We start from the raw sequence: 13,848 nt of genomic DNA on the forward strand, positions 1-13,848 counted from the left end.
ATGCAGTAGTCACAACTCTTCAAGTAATAGAAGCAAAGGCTCTTCCCCCTGGAACCTCGGCTCAAAAAGCAGAAATTAGAGCCTTAACTCGAGCCCTCGAACTGAGCAAAGGAAAGAGGGTCAATGTTTGGACTGATTCAAAATATGCCTTTGGGGTGGTGCATGTACATGGAGCTCTGTGGAAAGAGCGGGGATTGTTAACGTCTCAAGGGTCAACAATAAAACATAGGGACGAGATCCTACTCCTGTTAGAGGCTGTAAGAGAACCCGAGGCAGTAGCAGTAATGCATGTGCCAGGACACCGAAAAGAAGATGGAAAGATATACCAAGGTAATCGATTGGCAGATAAAATGGCTAAAAGAGTGGCGAAGGAAATAAAGATTCAATCAGCTCTTATTCCAGCTAAGGGAAATCCGGCGGATTCCTACATGAAAGATGAGCCTCCATACCTACCAGATGACGTGAAGCTGGCCCACCTGGTGAAAGCTCAGAAGAATGACAAAGGGTGGTATGTAACAGCAACCGGGCAGGTAGTAGTACCTGCGAAGATAATGCGAGCAATCTTGGAGACTGAACATTACAAGTGCCACTGGGGAGCGGAGGCCTTGGTAAAATTTTTAAAGAATGAGGTAATCTCTAATCAGATGTTAACAATGGCAAAGCGGGTTAATGCAACCTGTCCCACTTGTGTGAAAAATAATCCCCTAGTGCGAAAACAAGTTCAGATGGGAGGGTTAAAGGTAGGCCCACAGCCTGGAGACTACTGGCAAATAGACTTTTCGGAGCTGCCTAAAGCGCAAGGTAATAAATACCTTTTAGTGTATGTATGTACCTTTTCAGGATGGCCAGAAGCGTTTCCCTGTCGCACGAATCAGGCAAAGGAAGTGGTTAAAACCCTTTTGAAAGAGATAATCCCCCGGTTTGGAATCCCGTTAGGAATGTCATCAGATAGGGGACCGCATTTTGTGGCAGGAATCATTCAAGGTGTAGCCAAGGCGCTAGGGATTAGATGGGATTTACACACTCCGTGGAGACCGCAGTCTAGTGGCCAGGTAGAAAGGATGAATCAAACATTGAAAAATCAGTTGAAAAAGATTTGCCAGGAAGCCAAAGTTCAGTGGCCCCAAGCTCTGCCAATAGCATTATTGCGCATCCGAATAAAACCCAGGGAGAGGATAGGAGTCAGTCCGTATGAAGTATTGTATGGTAAAGCTTATCATGCTGCAACCTATCAGGGGGACCCCCATTTGACAGGAGACCAGGTATTATTAAATTATGTGTTATCTTTGAATAAGACTCTTGCAGCTGTACGGGGAGCCTTGCAGTGGAACCGCCCGCTACCACTAGAGAACCCAGTTCATGACATCTCGCCGGGAGACCATGTGTACGTGAAAAATTGGAGCGTGGAGCCTCTGAAGGAGTCATGGAATGGTCCCTACCAAGTGCTGATGACCACGTACACCGCCGTCAAGGTCGCTGGGATTGATAACTGGATACACTACACCAGGGTGAAGAAGGTACCGACGAGATGGGAGGTGCAGCCCATAACGGACACCCGGATGGTATTCCGAACAAAGCCCTGATCATCTTGATACTGATTGTTTGTCAGTTAGTAGCCTCAGCAGTTATAATTCATGTACCAGACCCTTTAGTCTTAGTACCGGAAAGTGGAAATGTTGAATTAACCTGTTTGTTTTCTGACAACCAGAAAGCTGGATCCCATGAAATTAATGTGAGATGGAGAAAAGGCCTTGACATCGTAAGTAAAGGAATAATGACACTTTGGGATGACCATCAGCAATCAGGAAACACTACCTTAAGGATTCCTAAAATCTCAACTTCTGGAGAAGGTAGATACACCTGTGTAGTATGGATAAAAGTAGTTTTGATTATGGGGATTTTGAGTTGGAAATTATAAATGAAAACTATACCAGTGCAGGTTCGGTAATAGTAGCACCCTTGAGAACAAGCCAGGATATTTGGTTGGGCCCGCCATTGAGAATTAGTTGTCAATACACCTTGAAGAATAATTGCAAAAGAAGAATAAGGATTAGCTGGTGGAAAGAGAGAGAGATGGAATGGGATCAATTGAAGGAAGGAAGTAGTGAGTGGAAGAAAGAGTCTAAAGGGGTCGGGTGGTATAATATCACATCTTTTACTTCAACAACTATGGCAGGGAATTATCTGTGTATAGTTAAGTGTGGATTAGATGGAGGATTTGGACTTCGGGAAGTGGTCGCTAGAACAAACCCGGATCAGGGAATAGGAGCAACTGAAAGAACAATCTTAGCAGTAGAAAGAGAAAATATTGCTTTAAATTGTACAATATCCCAAAATTACACTGAGTATGGGTGGTGGCATGAAACAAGGATTAGGCCGGGATCAAAGTATAAAATCACAGCAGGGAGAAAGGAAATAGCATTGCAAATTACTAATGTACAGAAAGGGGATGACGAAGGAGAATATTGGTGTTGGATAGCCCGAGATAATTGGTGGGGTCACAGTCAGGTAACGTTAAGAGTAAGGGACATACGAGTTACCAGACAGGTCCCAGAGAGAAATCAAACCCTAAAAATAAGAGAAGGACAGGAAAATTTAATAGTAGGACTAATTCGAGACTTCGGAAGAATGCAAAATACAACTTCAATAACAGCCTGCCTGCCTCTTCCTCAAGCGGCTGGAGACCCGATCCCGTGGGGAATTATACCCATAAGGGAGATGCCAAGTGCCACCGCGAATGTGACCTGGAACTGTGAAATAGTGTCTAAGGAGATTTTAGACTGGGTAGATGCTTGTATGTTACGAAGAAAGATTAGTAAGCAAAATTGTCAGCAAATACCAGGATATTATGGATGGGTAGAGGATCCCAAGCTTAAGGGAAATTGTTTGGTGATTGGAAAAGTGTCCGAACCATGCGATAAGATCCGAGTTCGGAATAAGAGAAAGAAGATAGAAGAAGTATGTCAGAATACCACTGAGACAATGACAATGGAGGAGTGGAAAACAATCTGGGGACCTAGTCTGTTAGAAACTTATAGTTACCTAGGGAAAGTGAATTGGTGCATAGTGTGGGAAGGGAAAAAGAATCAAGATTTTGGGCAGAAGTCATTATTCAAAGAACAATATAGGAAAAAGGTGGAGATGATGGAGTTATGGAATTGTACACAGGTACTAACCTGTGACACTCCACCAGTGCAGATTGGACTTGAACCAGTGCGAGTGCTGTTGCAGTGGGGATGTGAATGTAGAGGATATAATCACACCCTTACAAAGAAAGAAAAGGAGCCCTGGGATTGCAAGACGACCACGGTTAGGAGCCCAGGAAATTTAGTTTGGGTTATGGGACACGGATTATGGACTACACACATGCCCATAGATGGTGCAGTTACACAAATCACATTAGGGGTTCCTACCTTATGCCCATTCTGGAAAACTTCTAAGCTGCAAGAAAAGGAATTGGTAAGCAGAAAGAAAAGGGAGATAGAAGATGATGCTTCGATTCAGGAAGATTGGCATGAACCTGATGATGGAGTAAAAGTAGGATGGATGTTAGAATCACTGTTTGCCCCTATATCATCTTATAGAAACAGGGAGATGTTGTACCGATTATTAGGACAGACGGAGAGGCTTGCAGCTACAACTAAAAAAGGTTTTAGAGACTTGAATCTTCAGCTGCAAGCGACTACTAGAATGACATTACAAAATAGAATGGCATTAGATTTACTGCTACTTAAGGAACATGGGGTTTGTGGATACTTAAGAAACAGAGTAGACCATTGCTGCGTGCACATCCCAAACGTGACGGAAGAAATAGAAAAAGATATAGATCAATTAGAACAAATAGAATCCAAAACAAAGGAGATACAAAAAGATGCTGAGCATAATTGGGTAGGAGCCCTGTTGAGCTCCTTAGGGATCCAGGTTTCCGGTTGGGTATCATCTATAATACAATATGTAATAATGTTTGTAATCGTGATAATTGTAGTGATCATTGTATATAGATGTCTTTTAGGAATGATTCTGAAAGAAGGGGCTCACACCAAAAGGGTAATACAAGCAGTTACCCGAAGAGAAGTGATACAACCTCGTGTAGCTGAGACTCAAACCTAAGAAATTGAGCATCCTTGCAACGGAATTGAAGAATGCTCAAGAGGGGGGACTTGTTGGAAATTAGCCATGTTGCTAGGAGAAGTACAAGGAAAGAATGTGCTGACAAACGAAGCATGAGGAACGGACCAAGACGTCGCGGTTAGGTGCTCACGGTGGTCAAAGAAGAATAGAATTTATGGTGGGAGCCTTTGTGTAAATAGAGATAGGGAAGCAGGTGTTGTGGGAACGGGATATAGTCTATAGAAATTAGAAGATTAATGTTAAACTGAAATGTCATGTATAGCACGTACGTTGATGATGTAATCTGTAAGAAATAGTATAAAACCTGTAAGAAAATGAGGGTCGGTGGGATTCTGATTTGGGACGCTAGTCCCCGGGTCCCCGGGCCCGAATAAAGCACCGCATAAACTACTTTGTGGTTTGTGTTTCTCTTCGTTGGGCAACAATATGAGACCAAGGGAGCTAGAGTTGTTTAGCCTGGAGATAAGGAAGCTCAGGAATGATTTGTCACTATAACTACCTGAAAGGAAGTTGTAATCAGGTGGGGGGCAGCTTCTCCTCCCAGTTAATTAATGACAGGACAAGAAGAAATGGCCTCAAGCTGGGGGAATGGAGCTAAATCACCACGTTGGACATCAGGAAGAATTTCTTTTATGAAAGAGTTGCTGAGCATTGGAATGGGCTACCCAGGGAAGTAGTGTCACCATCCCTGGAAGTACTCAAGAAATGACTGGATACGGCACATAGTGCTATGGTTCATTGAAAAGGTAGGGACCAGTCAAAGGCCAGACTTGATGATCTTGGAGGACTTTTCCAGTCTAAATGATTCTGTGATTCTGTAATTTCTTTTTTCATGTCAAAAGAAAAGTTAAAGGTTGCTATTTCTTTTATTACACAGATTAAAATGACTAATAAACTCAATCAATACTGCTACTTCACTTGACTGTGGAAGATCATGAAATCTGATTTACTGTAATATATTTGCAGAAATTAACATGAAAGAAGCTACCAACTTTGAACTGTTGTAGTTGCTTGAAAACTAAATGATGATGGTTACTTAGATAATGGCTGGTACCATGAATGTTAAAAACCGTTATTCCACAGATTAGAAGTTCCTTGCTTCAGTCTTTCTCCCTGTTCGTCTCTTACCTTTTCTTGCCTCCTTACATACTCTTCTCCCAAAACATGTGTTTTTCTCAATTCTAAATTTTCCCAAGTCGCACTCTTCTTGAGTACAAGAAAAAACAAAACAAAAAAATTCTTCCTTTTAAGCTTTCCCTTTTCTAATTTTACTTTACAGGGGGAACAGTTTTAGCTCTTAGTTTTGTGAAAGATCATGCAAAAGTACTTTTCATTAAAATAAATTATTCTATTTTACTGAAAATTTTGTTTCCATGAAATTACACTGCTTTGTGGCTTAAAGATATTCAAGAATGAGCATCAATAAACTGCAAATCATGAAAATTATGTTAAGACTAAACCTTTTTTTTTTTTTTTTTTTTCTTATTTAATACAAACTAGATGAATAAAATACATGCAGGTTTTGGTATCTTCATTCTCTTCTGGAGGAACAACTGGGATTTACATGAAACAAGGTTCCAAACTGCAGATATCTATAAATCAAGTAACTTCTGGTGTTTTAAACCTGGTTCATGACTTTCTCCTAGTTTTTGCCCTTGTCTCTCATTAGACAATTGTCTCCTGCCTCATGTACATGGCAGGTTTTTATAAATAATCTCTGTAGTGACCTACTTTTGCTAAAATGCTCTAGGGTGTGATGAACAGGGAACAGACTCCTTTTATTCAACACAGAACATGTTCAAAGTGTGAGACACAAGCCCGAATGCAAGCTTGTAAAACCATGCCAGTGATGCCAACTCCCTCTGTGGCTAATTTAGTGTCACTCCACCATGCTCTCTTAGTGACAGCCATCCCACTACTTAGCACCACAGCCAAATCCAGACCTAGGGGTAGATGACAATGACTATTCTTTGTGCAGAGGCTGTAGCCATGGTTAAGAATAATCCACATCACCTTTTGAAATATCTCACATAAAATAACCAAGGCAAAATGGCAGAATATCCCAGGCCATGTTTCCAAGAATTTGCTAACACCACCATTCCAATACTTCTGCCATAGGACTCTTATTCTATATTATATGCATTTCCATTAACTTTCCACACTTTTTCTCTACTCTTATTTTTGAATGATAAAAACAGAAAGAGAACATATATATGGCTGGAGTGCCCTGAAGTAATTAATTTGGGGGAAAAAAAAAAAAAAAAAAAAGTATTCATATCTGCCTAATTTTTCAAATAAAAAAATTATATAACATAAGACAATTGTATGTATTTGCAGTACACACATCCTTAACTCCCCTACCTTTTATTTTTAACTACAGAATTTTTTTCTCTTAAAAAAAAATAAAAATCACTGTTAGCCAGGAAAGCAAAGTCTTCTCCGCTGCCATCAAAGAGTGCTGAATAATTTTGCTCAGAAATCCACAATCTTTTTTTTTTTTTTTTCCCTCACCAAAGTCTTCTGAGATTCCAGATGAACAGCTTTTTCTTCAAGCTCCCTCAAAGAAATGGATAGCTGAAAAAAACAGTTCATTCAGCCAGAAACAAAAATATTTCTGTTTGGAAATGAAAATTTGTGCAGCCTGTCTTCATGTGTTTCTTTTAGTTTTGTCAAACATAACTCTGTAAAACATTTCAGCAGGCATAAACTATGTAATACAATAAATCAAGAGTATAACAGTGGTCTCACAGCTTGAACATGGAAAATTATGTCATCCAGATAATGTAAATAGATTGAAAATAGCACCAGACACAAAGAAGATTGCTGTGGAATAGTAGTTGTAATTTGAAAGGCAGAGATGTATCATTTCTGCTAGAGGCAAGAACTTAAACATGATTTATCAATACCAAAGAACTCTTATGAAAGATTGTTATTTCTTCCCTCCGTCAAAAAGCTAGTTGAAACAATTTCACTGAACTGGTAATGACTTGCCCTGCAGAGACACGTCACAATGGGGTTTGGTCTTTATATCTCTCCTCCAAGATATATTAGATTTTAATTGCAGATGAGAAAAATTCTATGGGTAAAACTGAAGAGGCCCTTGCTACCTTTTCCTACTTTCTAACTCAATCTTTCTTATTCTTACAGAAGTATGCAGCATCTAAACCTATACTTGAACTCTTCTAATACAAAAACCCTAGCATTTCAAGAGTAGCAAAATTAAAGTTTCTTTTCACTTTACTGTTAAAAGCACTCAAATTATTATATTCCCATCAGTTTCCCCAGCACACACATACATGGAAAACTTATTCAAGCATCTCTTTGACTGAGCAGCTATTCACAATAATAAGGTTTCCTCAGAATGAATGGGACTACTGGCATTTATTAAATAACTTAAAAGCTTCCAAATGCTAGTCTAGCATAGGTAAGAGAAATCAGTTGATTTAAAACAGAGCACTAATGCAAATTTTTATAAGGACTGTGTGACATATTGTCATGGCTTTACCCCAGCCAGCAATTAAGTACCAAACAGCCACTGGTTCACTCCCCTGTGGGACTGGGGAGAGAATCAGAAAGCTAAAAGGCAGAAACCCCATGGATTGAGATAAAGACATTTTAAAGAAGGCATGCATCCAAGCAAAACAAAACAAGGAATTAAATCGCTTCTTCCCAAGGACAGGCAGGTGTTCAGCCATCTCCAGGAGAGCAAGGTCCCATCAGTTACTTGGAAAGACAAACGTGATCATTCCAAATGTTTTCACTTCTTTCTTTCCCCATCTTTATATAGTGAGCACGATGTCATACGGTCTGGAAAATCCCTTTGTTTCTGGCTGTGTCTCCTCTCAACCTCCCATGGATCCCCAGCCCTCTCGCCAGCGTAGAAGTACAAAAAGCAGAAAAGGCCTTGGCTTTGTGTAAGCCATGCTCAACAATAACAAAAACATCTCTGTATTATCAACCCTGTGTTCAGCACAAATCCTGACTGAATTATTTCAAAAATGAAAGTGAGTTCTGCAGTATAATTAGAAAACATAGGTATAATTAAAAATGGGAAAGTATAGAAAGAAAAGTATAATTGGACACCTCTGTCTGTGTGGTCACAATTCGACAACAGGTTTCCTCTGTGCATAAAAGGCTGTTTCTTTTTAGGCAAATAATAATTGTTTACTATGCTCAGTCAGAGAAGTCTTGAGCCTCTTTCTGTCACATATGCCTAGGTATCCCAGATAATTTAGACCATTCTTTCAAAGAACGTTAAATTTGTCTTCTTAAGTTGATATGACCCGTAGTCAGCCATTACAGAATCAATGGAGAGAATCATACATTTAAAAGATTTCTTGTATGGATATCTCCTTTACAATCAAGAACTACATTTGAAGGCATTGAATTTAAGTCCATGTAGTTCTGTTAACATATTCTGCTCTTCCATTAAAAAACAGGTACACAAGACAAAAAAAAGGAAAATAGCTGTTTTGGTCTGGATTGGTGTTTTTTATTACAGGTGTTTGGGAAGCACAGTTTGTACCTAATAGATCTAACACTTTAAAAAAACCCATAAATGCAAGCAGCAAAGTATAGCTCTGAGCAAAAGAATCTGGGAGCAATAGAGTCTGAATGAAAGAAGGAACTAAAAGATGATGACTTGTGGAAAAGCCTTCTCCTCTGGCCTCTAATTTTTTTAGCCAATATTAGGAAATATTGACAATATTGTCTTTTTATATGTTGTTATCATCAGAGACCTGCCCTAATGTCCATTGGTTTTTCCCTCCATTAATTCTGACCGTCTTCTATTATGTGACCTACCTGTTGAAAAACAGTTTGCTTGCCATGGATAAACAGTAAAACATATACAAAATCCTTTAAAAAAACAAAAAACAATGCTTAAAAAAATGACAAAGTTTAAAGGACCCAGGAAAGGTAACAAACAAAAAATGCATATAATGCAGTTAATATTTCTATGAGCAGCTGCAGTGTTCGCCTTAGCATAGCATAGAAATTATTTAACACTTAAATTATATATTTTTAAAACTACATTTGGGGGTATTTTTATATACATATTAATAAAATGTAAAAAGTCAGTTTATTAAAACTACTGGATGATTTATGATAAAATATTCATAAATTAATTAAGCATAATTAGCATGAAAAAATAGACCCTATTTAGATGTTAATTAATTTTGTTTCCCTTATCTTACAAGAGCATATGTAGCATGTCTTGCAGCAAAAGATGTTATACCAAAATGTCCTCTGGAACGTAATATATTTAAAAAAACACAGAGATGCTCAGAAATGCTTTCTTAATACATTAGTCATACTAAGAGCTCCAAAAGCATGTAACTGCTGTATTTGAAACAATGACGTGTATACAGAAAAGGAGATGAACCTCTGACTCCAAGGGATCAAAGGAAACTCATCTGTTAACCTGTCTATTCAGTCCCCAGATATCAGTTACCCAGCTGTATCCTGACATTGCTTTTGTCTTAAACCTTGTTCAAAAGCTATTTCTATTGCTGCCCTTTGTGCTGTCAGTCATGATGGAATAATGCTCAATAGAAAGTCAGGTGTCCTGAAGTGCTTACACATTCCCAATGAAGAAATTTAAATAAACAGCATTTCTCAGACTAGAGTAGAAATTAACTTCAAAAGTTAATTGAAACTGAGATTTGTAAATAAAGGAAATAATTTTGAAACTTCTTAGCTTCTTAATACTTAATTTTAAATAACAATCTAAGGGCAAAAATATTTTCAATCACAAGCGTTTTTCTTCTGAAAAAAAGCCAAATGCTATGCTTTCGTGAAGGTATCTACTGGGCCTAAACTTCCTGGAGCATTTGGATCATATTCTGACAGTTGTCAATTCAGATAACCAGTTAATATATGAAAATAGTATTCCAGATTTATACATACAGGAGAGAAAGGCAGAAAATAGATAATGTTTCCATGTCATGTACTCTGAATTTTCAGAAGAACACCTGAAGAAAGGAAAGTTTACAATAAGTTTAATGGGTAAAATCCATTATTTGTAGGTAAATTTTGCTTATGTGTTTTCTCTAAGGGTCATCAGGGCTTTGACTATTCCTTGATCACATCATTAGTTCAGACAAGCTTCTTATGAGAAATTCACTTTTGTTTGATGTCAATGGACCCACTAATGTTCTTATGGCTCTTTATGTGCTCAAATAATTTATTTCTGTAAGAATAAGAAGCATTTCTTTCATGGACATTTTTAATTCAAAATCCAACCAAAATTATGCACAGGAGAAAACACTTAAATAAAATAATCTTTAAAAGTAGCATAATCCAAGGTATTTTTATACAAGTTTTAAGGAGTGGGCAATCCACCAGGAGCAGATTAACAGTAAGTGAAGAATGTATCGGTGTCCATAAAAATAATTAAACTTTAGGGATGAGAAAGTCATGGATGTATGCAGATGCACTGCAATGTATTTTATATTCATGCAGATTCAAAACATGAAATATAGTCAGAGGAAATATTTCTTTTTAACCTTGAGGTCTGAAAAATGATAATTCAACTTGATAACCATTTTGTTCTACATCATATTAGGCTACAAGCCAGATATTTTATACTAAATGAGGCCATATTTGCATAAAGCTGTCAGGATTGATTTTTTTTGTTTCTGAAGGGGGGTTGGAGGAATATATTCTTAGAAAATATTTTGTATTCAGGAAGAAAGAAATATACTTAACATTTTTAAAGTTGCTTTGAGTTTACAATATGTAAAGTATTAAAAAAAAAAAAGTTCTTTTTCAACTTTAGTTCTTACCTGAAATATTCGAAAGCACAATGTTTTGTGACCATTCTGGCTGAACAAAAAAAAATCAGTGTTAAATGGCACTTCTTTATTTCCTGCTGTTCCATAATGATTCTTTCTTATCAATCAGTGTTTCCAAAAAATTGTAGTTTGATAGCAAGGACAGCTCAGAAAGTCATTTTAGATAAGCTATCAAAGACAGAGAGATATAAAGTGCCACAAAATGAGAACAACATAACTGAACACAAAAGTGGCCCTTCTGATATAATTTATTACAGAACACTTAGGAAAGTTAATGTGAGGAAACATAAAAATTACTGCAATTGAACAAACTAGTGAACCAGTAAATATAGCATTTTCTTCCTGACAGTAATGAGAAACAAAGACTTTGAACTATATTCTCTCTATTTCTTTCTCTTTCTTCTCCTCCTCCATCCTTTTCCCTTCCCCATCTCCTCTCCTTTCACTGGGGAAAGTATAAAAAAAAACCACTCAAGAGGATTTAAGTTTGGGTTATTTACAAAATAAAAATATTTATAAAACTTGTTTACACAGATTATGAGTAGCTAAAATTAAAAAAAAAAAAAACAAACCACCTACTATATTTAATATTATTGGGTTTAACTGACCAGAAAAATATTTTTTTATTATTATTTTATGAAAAAAAATTGTTTAGTGTTATGAAGTATCAGGAAAAAACATATTTTGAAATGTCCAGATACTTGAGAAAAATGGAAAAATGGGTCCCTTTTAAAGTATTGTTTAAAATCAAACTGAATATATGAAATTATTAAGAATTTGCAACATAGTTTATATTTGTTATATATTTCTTGACTATGTGAAAATGTAACAATTTTTAGCACAATTATGAATAAATAACAAATATGTATTTGAAAAGATGCATCAATAAAGTAATAAATTGCTTGATGTACTGACATTGTTGGATCATGGAAGATCGGGATGAACTAATTGTAAAACACAAATTTGAAAATTACAAGTAGAAGGGGAAAAGTCCTGACTCCTTAAGACTACAGAAAACAACTTGAAGAGATTTTTTTTTTCTTTTATAGAAAACTATGAAAATTCAGTAAGCCAGAATGAACTTTTTTCAAGCACTACTCTTGATTCTTTTGACTGAGCTTCAATCTTAATATTCACAAGTCTGAAAAGAGGACTGTGTTCCTGGTTCACCTGCTTCTGCATTTACATCTATCTTTCCTGTAAGTTTATCTAGTGTGACACCTGGATCATTGTCAAAATCCTTTCTCTTATTCTGTACTCTGATTTTGGTTTTTTTTGGTTTTTTTTTTTTTTTCCCCTTGGGGGGAACTAAACTATTCAGTACCCATATTTTGAATATTATTGCTTTCTCCTTGAGCAGAATGTAGCATCAGACACCTGCAAAACTATCCTGCATTTCTGATACTTAAAAATGTATTTTAAAGTTCCATATTTATGGTTCTCAATCTGTTCTGTTCTGTGATGACTTTCTCTTCTGAATCTGGGTCATTACTGACTCCCAACAACAGTAGGCAGTTCTGTGTTCTTTCCCTACCCAACTTGGTACAATTCTTTTTATTTCAGAGATAAAACTTTTAGTTTCCCTTTGCTTATGACCAGCTTTAAAGACTATGCATGTCTTTACCACATTAGGAAGTAGTATTTCTCTTAGAAAAATTTAGAGATAAGGTTAAAAAAAGAGATGAGGATTCCGCCCTCTGGAAGACACTCTACACAAACAAAGAGTGGGCTGAGAGCACATAAAAGACAACTTAAATCAAAACAGATATACCACTTTAAAACTTACCTCTGGTCACTGTGTACAGCCAACTGTCCTGTCTTTCCAAATTGCCTTATTGCAACTTATCCACAAATGTATTTAGTTACATCTTTATTGCTTCTAGATCTCGTTGCCTTTTCTTTAAGTTTTATCAATTTTTATGCTGCTCTTCTCTTTTGCCAAAAGCAAATGCCAATTTATATATTCTTCACTTTGCCCTTCATTGCTGTTTTGCACCTATTTGTGAAAAAAAATATTGCCATACTTTACAGAATCACTTTAGAAAATAGTGTTTCATGTATTGCCAAATGATCCTATAAGATAATGAATAGTCAGAAAGAAATAAAGGGGAACTGCCATTTCTCTAGGCTTTCCCAGAAGCCCAGAAAAAGATTTAAATTAATAGGCTGCACTGAAAATATTTATGCCTTCCAGGATATAATTATGGTATTATAAGAAGTAACAGAACTATTACCATGGATAAACATGGAGATTAATAAACTTCCCAAGTCACTAACTCTTTCTGCTGTGGAAAAAATTGGCATAGTACTATCAATGATTAAATTCAAAAAGACTAAAGCAAATTAATTTCTGAACATCGATGCAGAATCTCGGAAAATCTCCTGGTTTCACAAGGAGAGACAGTCACTTTCTGAACATTACTTCTAAGAGTGCCCAGCCATTACCACAGCCCAAAGATCACTTGAGGGAGAAAATCTATGGCTTTTTTGTGAGAGAGCTAAGCAAACAGCAGAACACACATCGGGCTTTTGACAAAACACCATATAACTGTCACATTAAAGTCTGTCAAAACCAAAATGATCCAGGACTTCCCATGCCTAGAGTCTCATTACCTCATGAACACACACATCACTCCTTATGAGACTGCAAAGCTAGAAACAACTCATCAAAAAAAAAAAAAAAAAAAAAAGGTATTTGATTGAAATATTAATATTGTCTGAGAAAAGAAAACTTTGTGCTCCTAGGTTTGGCACTCTGAGTAGAAGAAAATGTACCATATACAGAAAGAAGACTGCATAATTAGTACCTACACACACACATGAATGAAGCTGCTCATGAGATTCCTATTGATTAGGCCAGGCTGGGATATCTCAAACCAAGGTAATATCCTTTGGATTCACATTTCACTAATCCATTTTTTTT

At 36.9% G+C, this 13,848-nt stretch overlaps 1 protein-coding gene across 2 annotated transcripts; it reads left to right on the top strand.

Moving 5' to 3' along the window:
- The first annotated feature begins 396 nt into the window (after positions 1-396).
- LOC131378593 (uncharacterized) lies at positions 397-4,120 on the top strand. Of its 2 annotated transcripts, XM_058421509.1 has the most exons (3): positions 397-629; positions 1,296-1,850; positions 4,002-4,120. In XM_058421509.1, exons 1-2 carry the CDS (start codon positions 429-431, stop codon positions 1,581-1,583), a joined length of 489 nt encoding a protein of 162 aa, XP_058277492.1. In that variant the 5' UTR covers positions 397-428; the 3' UTR covers positions 1,584-1,850; positions 4,002-4,120. The 2 variants fall into 2 exon arrangements, with proteins under 2 accessions (XP_058277492.1, XP_058277490.1); XM_058421507.1 differs by lacking the exon at positions 397-629 and having other exon boundaries at positions 916-1,850.
- Positions 4,121-13,848: the final 9,728 nt, after the last annotated feature.

The sequence above is a fragment of the Hirundo rustica genome, chromosome 1 (assembly GCF_015227805.2).
Source record: "Hirundo rustica isolate bHirRus1 chromosome 1, bHirRus1.pri.v3, whole genome shotgun sequence".
In the NCBI taxonomy this organism is placed as follows: domain Eukaryota; kingdom Metazoa; phylum Chordata; class Aves; order Passeriformes; family Hirundinidae; genus Hirundo; species Hirundo rustica.